Source organism: Cottoperca gobio, chromosome 5 (assembly GCF_900634415.1).
Source record: "Cottoperca gobio chromosome 5, fCotGob3.1, whole genome shotgun sequence".
Taxonomy (NCBI): domain Eukaryota; kingdom Metazoa; phylum Chordata; class Actinopteri; order Perciformes; family Bovichtidae; genus Cottoperca; species Cottoperca gobio.
Window position 1 is genome coordinate 9,068,359 of NC_041359.1, and position 20,174 is coordinate 9,088,532.

At 42.1% G+C, this 20,174-nt stretch overlaps 1 protein-coding gene across 1 annotated transcript in view; it reads left to right on the top strand.

The window, feature by feature from the left end:
* Positions 1-11,323, top strand: part of prickle2b (prickle homolog 2b) — a 90,831-nt gene extending 79,508 nt beyond the window's left edge. Inside the window, 7 exon segments of the mRNA XM_029432398.1 lie at positions 3,525-3,638; positions 4,643-4,780; positions 6,630-6,833; positions 7,424-7,610; positions 8,606-8,808; positions 8,810-9,482; positions 9,727-11,323. Of these exon segments, the coding sequence (XP_029288258.1) occupies positions 3,525-3,638; positions 4,643-4,780; positions 6,630-6,833; positions 7,424-7,610; positions 8,606-8,808; positions 8,810-9,482; positions 9,727-10,676 (2,469 nt within the window). The 3' untranslated portion in view covers positions 10,677-11,323.
* The last annotated feature ends 8,851 nt before the right edge of the window (positions 11,324-20,174 follow it).

Below are 20,174 nucleotides of genomic sequence, written 5' to 3' on the forward strand. Positions count from 1 at the left end.
GCCTGATGTGGAGCTTTTCAACACCCGGCCTTCCTCTGCACAAGGTAAAGACATAGTGAGAATAGAGCGAGATGGTAAACACAAAGCTAATCTCCAGGATCTAAACTGTGGGTTTAGGTTTCCCCGTAGGGAGCCGGGGCTGTGTATGAGTCGCTATACAGCCAGCAGTAGTGTAAAGTCACCACTCTGTAACGAGAGATTTCAGAACAGGATTCAATCAGATATATCTGAGGATTATGAGGGATAACTTTGCATTGTTCAACTCTCCTGTGTGTGTTTGCATTTTTGCCAACAATCGCAGGCCTTTATCACCAAACACAGCCATTACGGAGTGTGTTGGTGATGTTATTGAGCTGCAGTGTGAAGGAGGGCCTGCCAACATTCCCTCTCCCACTGTCTTGCTCTCTTCTCTCCATCTTTCTCAAATAAAATTCTTGGGTGTTGCCAAGTTACAGCTTGTCAAGGCCAGGAATGTTACTCAGCATTGGCCTGTATCTGGGTTTTTTTTTTTAACCATCACGTAGAGCTGCAGTATTATGTTCAGACTACTCAGCATGGACCAGGATCTGATTTCAAATTGCATTTGAACATGAAGCCTAATTTTTCAGACCGCTCACATGTGGACGATTTGAATAGAAATGCTGTTCAAGGTTTTTCATACAAACTCCAGGTCTTTCCAGGTTGTGCGAGGGACCCAAAGCTCTGATGTGGATAAATTCACTTTCAAACAACAAAGAGCTACTCTGAAAGGTACCTGAGGCTAGTTTGACCTGTTCTAAAATGGACCTGAGGACAATTAGACTCATTCCCATCCGTGTTCAAGGACCCTGAAAACTGTCAGACGCTGACCTGATTACAGCCAGCAGCTATAAATGATGAAGCTATAAAAAGCACTCAACGATACTGCCACATCAGATCGGTTGAAAAGCAGTAAAACACATTTTTAGCCATGCTCGCAGTGCGTGTTATCGACAGAATTGTTTTAACCATAACCCAGACAAAATGTCCTATCTCGCAACGTTAACAAAAGTGAAAAATAATGTGTGTATCCGCTCCGTGATTTGGATCTGTTCCAAAATGTAATGGGTTTTCCCTTTGCCAATGCTACTCCCTGTACAGATATTCATGGTCCCCAGAGGATGAAGCCCACAGATTTATGGGATCCTCTTACCTTTCCTCCAGCGCCACCATGAGGTTGTTTAATGCTACTTAGCATATGTTACACACCAAACTAAAATGGTGACGATAAACGATAAACATCATACCTTCTAAACATCAGCACATTATTATTGTAACTGTGACTGTTTTAGCATGCTAATGTTAGCACAGAGCTCAAAGCACCGTTGCCCCTCAATACAATTCACAGAGCTGCTAGTGTTAGTGGGCTGTAGACTTTTAGTACATTCAGTTCACATTTTAGTACATTAATTAACCCATCTCTCAGGCCTTTTAACTTTCACACGCATTGAATTTGCTCCCACAACTGTGCAGTGTCAAGCCGTGGGCACTTGCACATCTCAGCAAAGTCGTGAGAAGGAGAAGGACAGAGAATGAAAACACAGCCGTTAAATCTGCTCATTTCACTATGAAAACACAATCTTTCCCACCATGTAACTACCAGTGTTTTCTCAACAATATAATATCTATGTCCACTAACCACTGTAAAGTGTCTTGTTGAGAGAATGTCAGGACTGGTGCCTGGTGGTGTCTTTTCCTCCGGCTGTATTGCCATTAACAGCAATCGAAACCAGCTGTGTGAAGCGATTGCTCTTGTCACTCAGCTCCGAAGTCCTACCATTTGCTTTAGCTTTTAAAAACACTCCTTTCAGTACAGTTCGAAATTCTGCCCTGTCTTTAGTTTTGTCTGCTTTCGATTACAGTTATTATCACAAGCTGCTCCTCCTGGCTCTCGCTGCGACTGCGTCCGTTATGTGCATGTACGTGTGCACGTGTGAGGGTGTGTATTTGTCTTAAGATCTTTTCCTCGGGGCAACGTGCCTTTCACCTCCAGATTGTTACCCTGTTGTTGTTAGAAGCATGTTTCATAATGTATCATTAGCTGTGTGTGTGTGCATCTGGAAGCATATGCGATTTATCAGTGCTTGACCACAGTCAGTCTTTCATGAACTATCCTGAGAACCCCTGGCGTCCCGAGACGTACTGCTGGACATTGATCCCGCGTCCCTTGCCAACACTGGTGTAAGCCAACAAAAACAGCAGAAGGAATTTAGTTTCGCTTACAACAAGAGGTTCCTGTTGTAAATGCATCCCAACAACAAACATGCTTGCAGACTACTTGTCGCTACAGCATCCGGAAAATAAAACTTAGATATATGCAAGTTTTTAAAAGCAATATATGTTAATTTTGGTCTCTACATACCGATGTGTGTCTGCGTTATTCAAGTTAATCTGTTTTTGTGTGACAGTCTCTGTGTTATTGCCAAGGACAAAGCTGATGGCTTCTAGTGAGTAGATCCATTCGGTAGACAGATTGGTCATTAAGATTGGCGTGACCTAGTCACAGGTATAGATCATGTTGTCTCTCTTTACATTCCAAGTCTTCATTATGAGTTGTTACTTTAATTTGATCAATCACGATCTTCATTATTTTACTTTTACTCTCTCTTCGTCCATCTAACATTTTCATCTTGTCTTTATTTCCCTCTCCACACCGCTCATTCTCCTCTTCTCTCTTTGACCTCTGTCCTCGAATATCCCTTTGAAACCCTGCGGCTTTCGTGGTTTGCACCCCCCTCCAATCACATTCATATATGACTGCCTGACCTGTTACAGTGTAATAAAAAAGACGACAATAAATAACACGCAGATGACACTCATTGTCTGGCGCTGTAATGTAAAGAATGTCCAAAGCAATTTGGAATAGCCAGATTAGCATTAATCCTGCTGTCACACATGTTTATTTGCTCACGCACCGTTACGTGTGTGTGTGTGTGTGTGTGTGTGTGTGTGTGTGTGTGTGTGTGTGTGTGTGTGTGTGTGTGTGTGTGTGTGTGTGTGAGAGAGAGAGATACATTCCCATTTCAGTGTGCAAATATGGAGAGAGTGAGCTTCCATTAAGTCTCCGCTGGTGGGACATAAATCAAAGTGATTTTAAGTGTGTGTGTGTGTGTGTGTGTGTGTGTGTGTGTGTGTGAGATCCTATTAATTTTGTCTCCGCACAGTTGTAACCTTTAGTGCTGAAATGATTAATAGACAGCATTAAATAATAATTTAACAGTTTTGCGTAGGTTCTTATGATCTTTGTCCGTTTTGGGTTTTTTAACTGTTGTACAGACGAAATAAGCAATTGGAAGAGTACGGTAGTTCTTGATGGACATATTTCCTTATTTTGTGACATTTCATAGACGACAAAACAAATCAATTAATCAAAAATAGTAGCCGAGAAAAAAAATCACTGGTTGCAGCCCAAATGTATTTTGGGTTTATCAACTAGATTACATGTTGCAGGTGTGTTGCTGTTCTTCATCACTCTCATCCTCCCTCTGTCTCCGTCTGTTGCTCAGGTTCATCAGTACTACAGCTCCCTGCCTGAGGACAAGGTGCCCTATGTGAACAGCCCAGGAGAGAAATACCGCATCAAACAGCTGCTCCATCAGCTCCCACCCCACGACAATGAGGTGAGAGTCCAACCTGACCCCCCTCCCCCCCACCACCTCCATCCATCCATCTATTGCTTCCTCCTTCAGGGCAATACAGAAAGAAGCGAAGAGAAGGGAGGAGATGCAGGAAAATATGGAGTCTGTCTTCTTTATGGACAGGGATTGAATAGTGAGGTGTTTGAGTGTGTGTAGCTGCCTATTGAAGTTTTATACATCAATATACCATTACCACAATTAATGTTGAGATGTTAATGTGATTGCCATAAACAAGTGGTACCATCACTAAGAAGATAGGCACCCTTTAACACCTCTACACTTCAGTTGCCATGTTGTTTCACTTCATTACTTAGTGTAACATAATGTTCATGTTAGTTCATTTCTGTTTGAGAGGGGGCTTATTTTATTAGCAGGGAATGACATCATCGAAGTGGTCGCTAAGACCCATTAATTTAATGTTTTTGGGAGCCCCTGAACGGTTTAGGTGCTTACCACCTAACCGCAACTTCCACAGTTTGATTCCAGCTGCAGACCTTTGTTGTATGTCATACTCCCCCCCCCCCCTCTCTCTCTCTCTCTCTCTCTCTCTCTCTCTCTCTCTCTCTCTCTCTCTCTCTCTTCACTTGTTTCCTGTTGCCAAAAATAATCTTAATAAAATATTTCTCTTTTCCATGACAATATGCCAATTCAAGAAGTGTTGTTTCTGTAAATCCACTTACAACAATTTGTACAGCTGTGTCAATCTCATCCACACTTGTTGCTATTTTGCAGGATGCATTTGACTTAAATAATTGGTTTTATTTTACGTTAAACCAGTTTCTTCTTTTACTTGATTTTCAGTATTAATTCATCATTATTATAAAGTAATTAATCATGAACTGCTAACACAGACTGTAATGTTGACTTGAGATAAGTGCTGCCTTTTGTTATGGCATCAAAAATAAATCTTTGACTAGTTTGACGATGATATATTGATTTTAAAAAACACAGGCAACCACTTTAAACACTTTTATGTGTATGTGTAGGTGCGCTACTGTAATGGACTGGACGACGAGGAGAAGCGAGAACTGAAGCTCTTCAGTAACCAACGGAAGCGGGAAAACCTGGGCCGCGGCAATGTCCGGCCGTTCCCGGTGACGATGACGGGGGCAATCTGCGAACAGGTAAACTTTGACAGACATATCAAAAACACAGTTCTTTGTGTTGTTTCCTCAGCATTCAAAAGATATGACAAGATCAAAGATGATCTGAAAGCTCCCCGTCCTTTCACTTCGAAATATAATTTCTGCGTCGCGTCCAGTGACAAGAGCGTATTAAGTGTGACAAGATCAAAGATGCGTCATGTGGCCGGTGGAATGAAAGCAATGAATCCTGTGACAGACATACCGAACAGCCTGCTGGCATTTCAGGTCTTTGTAGTGATGTATGAGAGGTTCTTTATGTTGACATATAAATGGCAGTCGTATGTTGTGACCTTGTCAGTCTCATCTCAAAGTGTTGCTCTTAAGAGAATCTTGAGGTGTATGTTGTGTGTTCTTTTCCATGCTGTCTGCCAATCACAGTATTTGTTTGTCTTAAAACATAGCCCTACATAATACCTCAGAGAACTAAGTTACACCTAAAACTGCTCTAAATCCTCCTGAAAATATTTCATAGTAGTACCCAGAGTCCCATCAAATATTTAATGTGTCTACATTTATTCTCACAGTGGCCTTATGGGACTAGAGGGCAATGGAGAGTGTTCTTTAAACAACAAACCAGCACACTTCAGCATCCGCCAGCCATTTATTACAGTGTATACAACAGACTCAAGCAAAACGGAGCTACTCTCTGTTGTGTTGGTGCCCCAGGTGTATAGCCGCTTTATAGCTTGTGTTTTTGGTTCATTCAGCAGATTGTTGGGAAAGTGCGTATTGATTGAATTCCCCACTCCCATTTGGCCTCCTTGCAGCAGCAGGCTCTGCGCCGGTTAGATAATGTGATTGTAACTCTCACTCTGTCTCCATCTTCTCACCCCTCTATATCTACTTTGCCTATCCGACCTTTCCCCCTGTCTCCTTAGCTCTCCCTCTTGTTTATCTTTACGGTTTCTCCTCCTTTACACCTCCACACTGATCTCGCTCTCCTTTTTATCCTCCCATATATCACTCCGTTTTTATTTATCCCCTTTGCCCCACCAACGTCCTCCAACAGCCATTCAACTTCCTCTCCTGTGTCTCCTACTGTATGTCTGTGCGTACCACACATGTAAACACACCCCTGTGCTCTCAGTTTAGCCCAAGTCTTCATGCTAAATTGTGTTAAAGACAGATGTACCGATACACTTGGTCTGTATCAGCTCCGATGCTGACCTAAAGGTTCCATGAAATGGGCATTTGAACTTCTTGGGAAAATGTTACTTCTTGGAAAACTGTACATCTTCAGTGGTGAGCTACTGTAGCGCTGTAACCATTAATTCAATCAATTTGTAGTTTAAACATTCCCATGGTACAGCTTCTCATTTGTAAGGATGTGCTACTTTTCTTTGTCCTATGTGATTAACTGAATAATGTATTTGGGTTTTGGACTGTTGGTCGGACAAAACAAGCAATAAGAAGACATGACATCGTGCATTTTTCACTCTGTTATGGCATTTTATAGACCAATTAATCCATCACAAATGTCAAAGGACTGTCTCTGGTAGACCTGTTTTAAACAGGAATTACTTCCCATTAAGGAAGAAATGTTTTTTTAAGACGGCTTCCCATCCATTAAGTTCAATGAATGTTTTTGCTTTTATTGGACATTGTTAGTGTAAGACGCAGACAGAAAACATAGGAAGTGAAAGGTCCGCCACTGGGTGCCCAGGTACACAGATTTTCAGATGATTTACAAAAAGTAGCACAGTTACAGAATTTCAACTCGGTATTAGCCACTACTCTAAGTTTTAGGAAGTGACGAGTCCTGATAGGAACTGCATGACTGCAACCATTTACTCAGAAATTCTCGTCTGCTTCCTCCACCACTTTTTAGTGCGGAGGCCAGATAAATGGCGGCGACATTGCTGTGTTTGCGACACGGGCGGGTCACAGCGTGTGTTGGCATCCAGCATGCTTCGTGTGCAGCATGTGCAACGAGCTCCTGGTGGACCTCATCTACTTCTACCAGGACGGGAAGATCTACTGCGGCCGGCACCACGCCGAGAGGCTGAAGCCGCGCTGTACCGCCTGTGATGAGGTAGACGCCCGTCACACACACACACACACACACACACACACACACACACACATGGATGATCATGTGTTAACAGACACACATATCACTAAATTAACATACTGTGCCTGTAGTGTGGGTAGTTTTTACACATATGAATCTTGCACATATGCATGCCCATATAACACCAAACTGCTGTCATATGATGCTCACAGGCTTCCCGACATACACTGTCACAGTTTAACACATGCAAGGTTTCCAGTCTAATGAGGTCAGCTCTCAATATCCTGATCTCCCAACCATTAGCTCTGACTTACGCTCTCTGCAAATGGGGACAAGGACGATGTTAGTACTTAAAAAGCACCCCGGTGTTTTAACAGCATCATAATTAAAAGTAAATGCACCATCTAGATTTCCCCACACACATTAGCTTCCTACACAAGTCAGTGACAAAGAGGACGATCTTAGAGTCTACAGAGGAGAAAGTGGAGCGCATGGAGGGGGAGGGAGGATGGGCCGAGCTTTTGTCCTGTCATTCAGCGCGCAGTAATAACCCAACTGAGGTTTTACCATCGGAGGATAAACGATACTCTTTCTTATTTCTCCGTTCTTAGATCATCCTTGCGGATGAGTGCACTGAGGCAGAGGGGCGTCACTGGCACATGAAGCACTTCTGCTGTTTTGAGTGCGAGACTGTGCTGGGGGGCCAGCGCTACATCATGAAGGAGGGACGGCCATACTGCTGCTCCTGCTTTGAGTCCCTCTACGCCGAGTACTGCGACTCCTGCGGGGAGCATATTGGTATGCTTCCCAAATCTATCACTGTTAATACAAACTGCAATAATCACCAACAGGTTATGCAAAGGAACGATCACAGAACAATGTATAATGCTAAATACATGGAAGATTTAAGTGGGACATTATTGAGCTGCAGGTCTTTTTCACAGCAAGTAACACAGAGGAGAAAAAAGCTACAGCAGAAAAGATATGGCCTGGTTTTCAGCAATTTTTCACTGAATAATGTCATGGTCAGGCATTTGAGGCAGGTGCAGACTAACACAGAGTAGCTTACACAATACAGAAATATATATAATATATATTATGCAGCGTGAATCCAAGCTGGGGCTGAGGCATGACTGTATTGAGTGACTTTTCCCCCTCAGGATCTGTTTTTATCACTGACACATGCACCAAGTGTCGGTTAAATACAAATTTAAACATCTCACAACATGTAGTGTTGGAGGCAAACCCACTGAGAGGAGAAACTTTGGTATTTTTCAGTGGGAAACCTTTATATTAGCGCCTTTTGGCCACGTTCCACCTCCTGTTAAAACTCTTTTTTCTCAGACAGGATGCCCAGGTGTGATTTTGGCACATACCTCTCAACAAATTTGCTCTGTAATTATTTGTTAGACAGGATATAGAAAAGTATTTGGCCAAAAAACACAACTGATTATAAATTGAAACCATCAGAAAAACATGTTTGGACCAGATGGAAGTCATTAGCAAATAGCTGGCTCTCTTTCCCCCTGCAACAACTGCAAGCATACTCAAAATGCAATGTGTTTATACAATGCTGGGAAAGCTCCATAATGACTTCGCCCCCAGGCGCTGTTAAGTTGCCTCCAGCTCTGTTTTCTCACTCAACAAGCAACATAAAACAGCACTTTAAATAAAGACATTAAGATTTTTCAAGCTCTTTGATAAAGACATGGTGAGTAGCCATTATAACTGTGCATTTGCACACAAGTCCCACAATAGTATTTTATATAAACCTATGTGTATCTTTCCTGCAGGCATTGACCAAGGCCAGATGACATACGATGGGCAGCACTGGCACGCCATAGAGGGCTGCTTTTGCTGCGCCCGCTGTAAACGCTCTCTACTGGGTCGGCCTTTCCTGCCCAAGCAGGGCCAAATCTTCTGCTCACGCTCCTGCAGCCTGGGGGAAGAGCCCAATGGCTCGGACTCCTCTGATTCGGCCTTCCAAAGCGCTCGCTTCCACAAGAGAGTCCCGACGTAGCTCCAAGGCAGGGAAGAGTGGAGGAGGAGTGCAGACTGAGAGATTTTCAGGGGAAGTGGACCCACTGTCTTTACAAATGGATCTTCTGAGTCTCTCCAGCCAAACGCCCAGTTTGACTCGCGAGCCACCTGCGTGGCAGAGCCAAGAGCAAGCAGGTGATGGCTATAATTATGAATCCCAATCAGACCCAACTGCGAACCCCACCCCTCTCCAGCTCCTCAGCCAGTGCAATGTCAGGATTGCCTATAACCCCACCTGCTCTGGACAGAATAATCAACAGCAGGATCACAGGATCAAGGAGAACGGAATTTTAAAGAGACCACCCATCTCAGCCATGAAGGGCCACTCTCTGAATGAGATGTGGTTCCAACAGCCAGCTCCAGAGGAGTACTATCCGCCTAAACTGAGGACCCAGAAGAGCTTCACAGAGATGTCCCATTGTTCTCAGCACCACAACGGCTTCTCCCCTGACAAGCGCTCGATCAGTTTGCACGGCTTTCAGAGGGACAGAGAGGCGGGGCCTCCAGCAGCAACACAGGTGGCAAGAAGCAGGAACCCCATCAATGCACTTAACTTCACAGAGCAACTGACCCCTCTGGAACAGACCCCAAGAGGATCCATGGAGTCCCTGGCCCTGTCCAATGCAACAGGTGTGTATTGTAGACGCCGTTAGACCTCAGCTTTGCCTTGTTGCCGGTTTGGCACCATGTTAGCACAACCAAGAGAAGTTGTGTTTATGGCAATAGTGCTAGTATATATAAATCCCAATGTGGGTTTACTTTGCCGCTTGCATAATCTGAAATTAAACTCGATAAAAGTATATATTTAAACTTAATGGGATGACATTGAATAAAAGGCAAAGTTGACACTGAATTTGACTCTATTTTCTTTCAGGCAACTCAGCTGATGGAGGAGGAAAGCGCCAAGAGCACCTTTCTCGTTTCTCCATGCCGGACCTGAGCAAAGATTCTGGAATGAACGTGTCGGAGAAAAGCAACATGGGCACCCTCAACTCCTCAATGCAGTTTCGTAGCTCTGGGTCTATTCACAGCCTTACAGCCAGTCAGCCCTACATGGAAATGGATCCTTCTAGGTCCACCCAGTACCAGGTGCAGTACTGCGATGCCCCTGGAATGGGTATGGGTATGACACATTTACCACCGGGCTTCACCTTCCAGGAAGAGGATAGGGTGAGTTTGGTGAGCAGCGCCAACGCTGCCCGCCTACCACCCATCAGTGAGCGCAGAGTTGGTGGTTTAGGTGGTGGTGGAGGTGGAAGGGCTGCCGGTATCCGGATAGATGCTCCAGAGGAGACTCCCCAGAGGCGCCGGCATCATCATCACCGTTCCCGGAGATCTCGTCGGTCTCGTTCAGAAAATGCCCTCAATTTGGTGGCAGAGCGAAGGGCGAGACCTCAAGAAAGACCACAGTTGCGTGTCTGTGAGGATTACGACCGCTTCCCCCCGCCAAGGAGCGCCAGAGACCAGTTCGGAGTAGGAGGAGGAGGGGGAAGATACCAGCCCCAACCCTTCAGGCAGTGCCCCAGAACCACTTCAGACCTGACTCTTCAAAACCCTGGGGCCAGCCGACGCACTGGCTTGAACCAATACTCCTGGGATGATTACGATGACGATGGCTGGTGCTCCACCTGCTCTTCATCCTCCGAATCAGAGGATGAAGGGTACTTCCTGGGTGAGCCGATCCCCAGACCCATCCAGCTGCGCTACCTCAGCAACCAGGAGCTCGTCCATAAGTACAACAACACAGGGATCGGAGGACCCAACCGCAGCGGGCAGTTACACACCCGCAAACGCAGAAAAAGCAAGAACTGCATTATCTCCTAACATCCTGTCATCTGCTAAAGGAAATGACTCTTGGTCCAGCTTGTGTACACTAACATCTTCCATCTGGAACAAAATAATCATTAAAACTCACGGTCCATTTATTCAGTGTTGTTGAGTGTTGAATATCAAGTAATAGAAAGTCAGTGATGAATTACAGTCGGTAAACAGTAAAAAAAGCAACAGTGTTTGCATGTTTGTTCATTTTAATGTTTCGGAATATCTCCTGAGTATTAAGGCTAACAGTTACATGCGCAGTTCTATCAAGTCACAACATTTATCAAAAGCAGATGTGCAATTTCTTTAAATCATAACTTCAATTCCATGCAGAAAACAAGTGTGCAAGGTAGTCGGTTTGGTACAGTTTAGCTTTTTCATGCAATGTGATTTAGATATAGGATATACTGTACTATTGTATTCAGTTCATAGTATGTACATAGATAAATGAATTAATAATTTCACTTAAGTTAAGGAAGTCCATGTAAATATGGTTGTAAATGAGGCCTCACATATTTTTATATTTTGTATGGATAGAATCATTTATGTATTAAATATCTATAATGTAGAGATAGAAAATGACAAAAACAACTTATGCATGTTTTATTTGGCTGACCTGGTCCTGCATTTGGAATAAAGAATATTTCAGTGAGTGTTTTGATTGACGGCTGGTGTTTCTCCCCAGAGAATGACGTGTCTAGTGTTCAAAAGAGTGAGTAACAGTCACGTGCTCCATCTGTTTAATGCATAAATGAATGACAATATAGAGTAGAGGTTGATTAGGAGAGTCACCCTCCACTGGGTTGTTATACTTACACAGTAATGGGGGCTGTCACATCCAAACACACAGTGCACCATTGTCCTGGAAACAGATGTCACTAAAGTTCTGGTTTGTTGCATCAGACTACACAAGTTGTAAACCGCTGACAAAGATATAGGGATTTAGTTATTCAAATCTGGTGATACTTTGTGTTAGTATGTAATGCATGCTAGGGGCTTAGCTCTAGAGATGGCAATGCCGGTCTGTCTCCACCATTTTGGTACAGACTGAAAAATCTTTTGGCTAGATAAACATCCCAAAGGATGAATTGTAATGACTTTTGTGATCACCTAACTTTTCCCCTAGCACCAATCGCAGATCAAATTTTCTTTTATAATATCTCAACATCTGCTAGATTGGTACAAAATATCAACAGCTATTTTATGGATTACCATTACATTTGTCAGGGATATTCATGTTTCCATCAGGATAAATTGTAATAACCTTGTTGATCCTCTTCCTTTTTGATTTAGTCAAATTGGCAAATACCTTAAAAGAAATGACATTCCCTCAGCTGCCCTTTTAGTGTTGCGTAATTTATTTTAGCATGCTAAACATATCTGCTAATCACCATCATGTTAGCACTGTCATTGTTGGCATGCCATGAATTAACATTTAGTTCAAAGCACCGCTGCTCACCATTACATCAGTTAGCCGCTAGCGTGGCTGTATCCTCTTAGTCTTGTCTACTTATAAGAAGGAAGTCAAATCCTAAACAAGTCCACCTGTTTAAATATTGGCATATACAGTATAACAGGTTGTATCTGTAAGAATTAAGCAGTGTCGTACCGTAAATTGGATTGCCTCTGACGTCCATGTGGTCCGAGGATTACTGCCACTAGCCCCCATAATCCACACACACACACACATATGTTTGGAACAAGGTTTGTGAACGGCAATCTCTTGATTAGAGCCGTTCAAGCACTAATGCTGTTGACATGATTGGCACATTAGTGCGTTTGCTTCACCTGACCTCAACTTCCAAGGCGTGTGCTCCAGTTTTCATGTTTACTGTGGGACACTCGAATGACTCCCAGACAGGGAGGAAAGGAGTCCTCGTTTAGTCAGCCATGATACGGCTAAACCAGCTGCACAAACATGTGAGATACATTATGTCTGTCTGCCGATGACCTGGTTCGTAAATGTGGATTTTCCCCTGCTTTTAGCAAGTCTTCACACTACGGCTGCAGTCTGTGACTAACATCAGCTGCAAGTTTGGATAAGTATTACTGCAATCAGTGTCTCTAAGTGTAATGAGACATTGGCCTACAATAAAACACATGCAAACTCTTGTCTTCAGTAATATGGATATTATTGTCCTTGACACATGAGCTTCCCTTACATCATCATTAACTTAGCTCTCATTAGTTTGTTTCTTTATTAGTCCCTTGCCAGGCTTTTACCCAAGCGTGGGGTGTATCCATGTGTTTAATTAAAAGCAAGTGAAGGACGTACAGTAAGGGGTGCCACAGATTGCTGCCATATGCTTCCCGGGCTGTGCCATATTCAAGGTAGCGGATGGTGGGGAGATAATCCTCGAGGTGCTTGGATCCTTCCAGTTGTGAAAGTCGTATTGTCGACCAAGCTGTGCCTGTCAATAAATTATCTCCATGAGCGGTTAGGTGCCTTCAAGATTAACCTGATGCACAAAAGGTTTACAGTCTGGTGACATTTTAGAAATCATTGTCCAGAAGAGGAAGTTTTATAGTTTTCCGATCATGTGGCCATCAGATACAATGCTGCTTTTCTGTCCAAACAAGAGACATGGTTTGTTCCAACATGACATAATCCACCATTCGATAAGTGCGATGCCTAGTCTGACTCAATGAAAGTGTTACACGCTGTCGATATTATTTGAAGTCCTTTACTTGAACAACGTTTTCCAGAGCCCTGTTTTATATTTATCATCAAGTACAACGTTCATGTTCAGATAATGGCATAGCACTCAGGACATTTAACGTCCGGGACTACACATTTTGGAGTTCAAATCTTAAACATATTCCTGCTTTTGCTTTCTCTAGCTTTATACTTGTTTACTACATGCCAGTCAAAAGGTATGTTTACCGTGTGCTTCATTTATACTGAAAGGTTGATATAACACTTAAGAGCTAAAAAAAACATAAGAGGCTGTCGCAATTCTAAACGTGTTCTTTTTAATCACAGCCGTTAATTACGAAAATAACTACTGAGATTACTAATGGAGCTAAACAGCACAAACACGGCCAAATCAGAGAATGGATGCAGTGTTCTGAACTGATTAAAGCAACTCATGCATGCAAACACAGCTCAGTGCTATTTAGTGCAGGTTTATTTAAAGTTGGTTGGTTAGATTTTTATTTTCAGTTAAAAAATCAGCTGTATGTGCAAAATGAAGCATTTTGGAGGAATTAATTCAGGATCCTGTAAAGTGAAACTTAGCTGATTCTCGTTCATTTTTAAGGTGTAAATTGGCTGCAGTGTCAACGTTCTAATGTGTCTACTTTGTACTGCAGGTTGTTGTATTACATAGTTGAGGAAGCTAATTTTATTTTTCTAAAAATGTTTCCTCCCACAATTGCCTGCACCCTGGTTTTATTAAGGCTTGACAGAGTACACTACCCAGTGTCTGGAGAATAGACAGCCATCCTTTCATTAACTCTGAGGTATGTGTCTGCACTGGATACACAACCAAATCAGGTGATGAAGTGAAATAGACAGAGGTCCTCTTTAAGGTTCGGACTAACCCTGCTCACTGGTGCTAATGGCTTGAATTGCATACGAAGAAATGGAACATGGGCGGTAAAAAACACGATCTATCTGCTTACTTCCTTGCTCTTTCTTTGATCTCCCTTAAATACAGACTCTATAAGATTGCCATTGAAAATTTGTTTATGTGGTTTTAATTTAGTCAAATCTTTCATATCTTTACTAGTAGTAGTTAAGGTATAATAGAAGAAAAAAAAATCATTATTGGTATTAGTTTGAAAATATATTGAGAAAAACCTTCAGAAACATACCAACTGTACCTGTGTACTGCATCCACTTTTAATTAACAGCCAAACATATGTCTGGTGCCTGTATGTGTGTGTCTGTGTGTGTGTTAGGGCCCAGATGTACAGCTGTCATGAGTTGAAGCTGTTTGAGTTGTTTTGGGAGACTCTAAAAGCCATAATTACCGGTCCTTAAGAGCAGAACGGCTGCAAATTACAGCTGCGCTCTGAGCAAACTAAAATAGCCTGATTCAATTATCTACAAATGAAGAATGCCAATGGTGTGTTATCGCACACACACACACACAACCAGCTTGATCTCATAGGCACGCAAGTATACACAAACTCTCACCACACACACACATACACACAAACACACATAGGGCTGGTGAATAAGAGACCCGTGACAGGACTGAGTGAGGCCTTACCAGCAGTCTCCCATGCTTCAGCCTCATCATGTGTGTTCAATTACTGTGGCAAGAATGCACCAGAACAATGTCAACAGATACACAAATACAGATATTAAAGCATAGGCCTACTACACTCTGGCATTTAGATACATGAGCCAGACTTCAAGGTTTCAAGGTTACATGTATCAATTTTCCAAATTTATTATCAGTGTTTGGGAGTTTTTTTCCCCTCCTGAGGGTGTGAAATCCTCATATTCAACACCTTATCCGGATATGTCTGGGAGGCTCCCTCCTCTTGGGGAGGCTCCCTCCTCTTCAGGAGGATGTGTTAATATCGTGTGACAGTAACCCCACTGTCCATCTGTTTCTTCTCTTGTCTTCTTTTCTCTTCTCGATCATCGCTGCTGCCTCAACTTGCAGCTTTCTTACTGCAAACCTGCATATCAGACCCGAAATGTAACTATCTCCAACACGTTCCCTGCTGTTTACAGTCAAGAAGCTCCTAATTGTCTGCAGAAAAAGAAAATGGTGAAAGAGTCAAGCACAGCGTTAGACTTGTAGACCTTGACTTAACCCGCTAATCTCGAAATGCATTCTCACCCACTTAAGCATGAACTTTGCCCTTCAACTGGCCTCAACGGTGACCTGTAAACACTTTGTATGACACTTGGCTTCACCTCTGAAACTAATCCCTGTTTCAATAGACTGGACTCCAAGTTCCAAGTTCTTTGCAAAGTTTTTTTAAAAGCAATTAAATTCTGTAAATAGGAATCACGAAACACACTCGGCACCATTAATTTGGACCCCATAGAGACTTATAATAAGTCTCTATGGGGGTCCTCATTAGGCCTGATTGTTGTCTTTTAGCCACAGTGAGAGAAAATAATAACAATTCATTTCCAGTGTTTGCTCAGTCTGACACGTGGCACGGCGAAATGCTGCCAAGTTTGGGTTAATCCGCAGCTCCAACGGCCCGAGGGGGCACCTCGCCATATTGGGGAATGGCATGCTGGGTACCTCGATGTTGCGCTGCCAGAGGGCTCCATCTGGTTCATGATATCAGCCCGCTCCACCCCTCCTCTGTGTGACTCATTAACAAGCTCAGGTCCCGGGAGGGGTCCCATCTGTGTGCCACCTTTACAGAATCACCAGCCATAGAAGCATTTAATGCAGGACACCATTCACATTTGTTCCAATGTTTCCCTCATGCACATCACTAAAATGTCTATTCCATTACTTCTTCTCTCTCGTTCTCTGACCCCCACCCTTCTGTCTCTGTGCGTCTGCTTTGCAGAGATGATGGATGGTCCGCTCAGTGCTCCGGCTGTAAATGAGGCAGAGAAGGTCTGTGATGTTGACTTTACAGCGACACATTTTTTCCAAGACTTTCCAAGATCAACAAATTATCGTTACACTGTGATCTATACGAAGGCTAATGGGCCTTTATGTCTGGTTACATTTTCAGATGTAGATGTAGATGTAGTAGATTACAAGTGTTTTAGGAAAGTTGTTATGAAAATGTTGATTTGAGAAAGTTTAATGATTATTTAGAGAAAGTTCATTGCATATTTCCGGATGATATCCTCTACCGTGGCTTTATTTTCTGAAAAAAGATTTGAAAGTTCTAAACCTTAAGACTTATTATGTTAGGCCCAATTTGTGGCATTTTCTGGCTCAAATATTCTCAACTATAACCATTAAAGATATTTACACTCTTTAACGGTCGCCCTGTAAAGTAGTTTTCCCCGTTAGTGGCAGATTCTGTGTGCGCACATGTAATGCTGATATTCAATCACAAATTTGTGATAACATGACATAAGTATTTCAACTTAGCTTCCTCCTGTTGTATTAAGTAATGAGTCTTATTGAACCCATTGTGGGGTCACCTTCATTGTGACAAATACCCGTCCACAGATTGTGGGTTTGAGTAATTGATATAGAATCTTTTTTTTAAATGGCCAATGAGGCTATATATATATATATATATATATATATATATATATATATATATATATATATAATATCAGGCTACCTCATGTGTAAGCTATAGGTATTGTTAATGGTTTATTATGAAGATCCCCACACAAAATTGCCATGTTTCGACTGTAGCCATGTATATAGAATATAGGGGTTAAATCAAAGTTAACAGCTCTATGAAATGCTTTTTGCATATACCTTCAAGAAAGTTTTCGTTGGCAGAGACACAAATTGAAATCATCCTTCACTGAATAGTTCAGAGTGACATGCTAATTCCCCTGACATCTGCTACTCATCCTCTTCCACAAAGTAGTATCTTCAGAAACGATGGACAATTTATTCAGGGGGATTTTTTCTGTGCGTCCTGTGCGAACTGGCCTTGTTTTATTTAATGATCATAATCACATGGTTTACACAGAGCAGCAGGCTCAGGCCTATTCACAGTTGTTGCACATCCAGAATTAGACCAATGTACAAACTTGAGACTTATGAAACAATGACTCATTTAATCTGTAATACATCAACTGTGTTCACTCTTCTCTGATTTGCAGCGCAGCTAGTGAGCTCAGTGTTGCCAGGTGGAGAGACAGAAGAATAACGGCCCTCATTTCACCTTTTCTTTGCTATGCATGAGGAGGATTTTACTTTCTTTTAGAGTCTCAAGAAGTTTACAGTTTACCCTATTGCTTTAATTATAAAAAAACAGATTCTGATACAATGTGATGGGAAGACACAATAATATTCTGTGAACAAAGTAGACTACAAAGTTTAGGTAAAAGGTGCCAAATTTAAATATAAATGATAGATACTGACAGTAAATGCTATTATTCACTTGGATTTTATAACAGCTTCTTCCACCACCGTTATACATTAGTTTAAAATGGGATAAAAGCACCTGTGACATTTGTGAGTCTCATTTGCTACAGTTATTGTTTTGTGTTTATGTGCATGTGAAGGCTTGATCAGTGTAGTGCGTCTCAACAGAAGATGAACATCGCCATCTGTTGATGTAAGGGAGCAATTACAGCTGAAAACTGAAGCCACTGGGACACACTTTATACCTTGCTGAATTCTTATTCAGTGTGTTTCTCAAGAATGTGCACCACACGTCCATTTCATTGTCTTGGACATGCTTTTTTTAATTGGACCAAAATCCATTTATCTTTTACTTTCTGCTCATCATCTGTGCCTTTATTTTTGCCAATAAAAACACAAATTGGATACAGGGAATAGCCAGGTCTGCAATAAACCTCTCATGATGGTTTCTTCAATTAATCCTCCAGTTAATCCTTCTACAGTGTTAACAAGGCACAGCAGGACATCGGTACAGGATGATCAGCCGAGCCAAGACACTGCCAATCACCGCTCGCATCCCCAGCTAGCTGAACTGTGGACGCAGTGTGTTTGGCAGCTAATGAAGCCTCTGTGGCTGCTAGCAGCTGCTGGCTAGTGATAAGGAAGGAGAGACCTTCAAAGAATTATATATATAGGATATACATATATATCTCATTATAGCCGATTAGCTACTCAAAGAGCCACCTGGGAGTGAGGAGGACTCACGGGCCAGGACTTACTGTGTGGTTTGCAGAATTCACACTAATGATGGAGGAAAGACTAATGACTACATGAGAGGAAGGCTCAAGGATAGTGGAGAATAATGTCCCGAGGAAGAAACTGTCCAGTAGGCAACTCTGCGTTCTTGTGTTGTAAGAGTGTAGAAAATGCTGACATAATGTGGCACATTAGCATAATGCATACTGTATAAGCAAGCAAAACTATACATGGAACACAATACCTGATGTCCATAAAAGAGGAAAAAGAACAACAAAAAATACTTCCATTTACAAGTTAGGAAGTACCACAATATATACACAGACACTGTCTACTTTAAATCAAGACTCTTGAGAGGATGAATAACACCTTCTTTCTCTTACAAATTAAAAGTTGTATTCATGATCAATAAATTGTTTTATTTTATACTGAGAGGTTTTGCTGCTACAGCCTTACTGGTACGACGGTGGTGGCTAATGTTAGCAAAACTAATGTCAGTTCAAAAACTGTATACAAGCAGCAACCTCCAGGGCCGGAAAAGCCTAAAACCTGCATTCTTTCCAGAAAGTATTGCCTGCTGGACATGTAGTCTTTCCTCCATCATTACTGTGAATTCTGCAAACTACAAAGTAAAAAGAAGTCAGATTGTATGGAAGACTATGAGAAAATGATCCTGCTTCTCAGCTAACATTTTCCTGATGAGTTTAGTCTTAATTGATATTTACAAGCATGATGTTCATTTATTAAATTATAGTCCTATTTAGAGTAAAAATAGTGATTGACACGTCGCTACCACACAGTGTTGCCCCGTTTGGGTGTTGTCTGTATTTTTGTCATACAACTCTGACCTGATCACAGTGTTTTCAGTTCATGAAAGTTAATTGAAACATTTTGGTCGCCTAAAAATGTCTTGTTCAGTGTTCAGTTGTACTTAGCTCCACCCTCTCATGTCCCTTCTGGTTCCAAAAACCAAAATGGCGACGGCCAATCTCGAGGCTTCTAAAACCGTAGTCCACAAACCAATAGATGATGTCACAGTTACTACGGCCACTTCTTATATACAGTCTATGTGTATACCGAACATTTCTAAGTGAGTTTTCTCACTTAATGACTCTTCTCTATGTGTGCTACTGCTACAATACTTTAGCTTTGTGCTAATTGCTGTTTAGTATTGAGCATGATCCAATCCTGTCACCCGTAGCCACAGTAGCCACTTTATAGCGTAATTTACATAGTCTCACTTTAAGAATATGGTAGCCTATAAGAGTAAAATAAACTTGTTGAACTTCAGTGTGAGGGTGATTAACACTAAGGTCGCCAACATGCCTTCAAATAACAGCCACCCCCCTTTGAGCTCAATCAGCTGGCCCTGAGAGAGACAAAAGAAAGAGAAAAGAATGGTTTCTCACAATGTAGTGGGACTTTGTGGGACAGTTTCCATTAATTTCATTCCCTGCAGTGGTCAAAGAACAGACAACAGAACCCAAAGGGACCAGTGGATGATTTATTGCTGGAGAGCCGGAGGAAGGAAACTACTGACCTTGTAGTAACAAACAGATTGCAGCTGCAGGTGCAGTTTTATCAGGTGTGGCTACCAGACCAGTTTCAGTCATTTTGAACTGGTTGCTCTCTTTTTGCAAGTTTAAATTACAGAAATATCAATAAGATTGAGTACAATTATTTAGCTTTAAATGTAGCTTTAGATGCGCAGAAAAGTAGAAATTATCAAAACAATTGGCTTTTTCATACTGTTACATTGTATGGTGAGCCTGTTAAT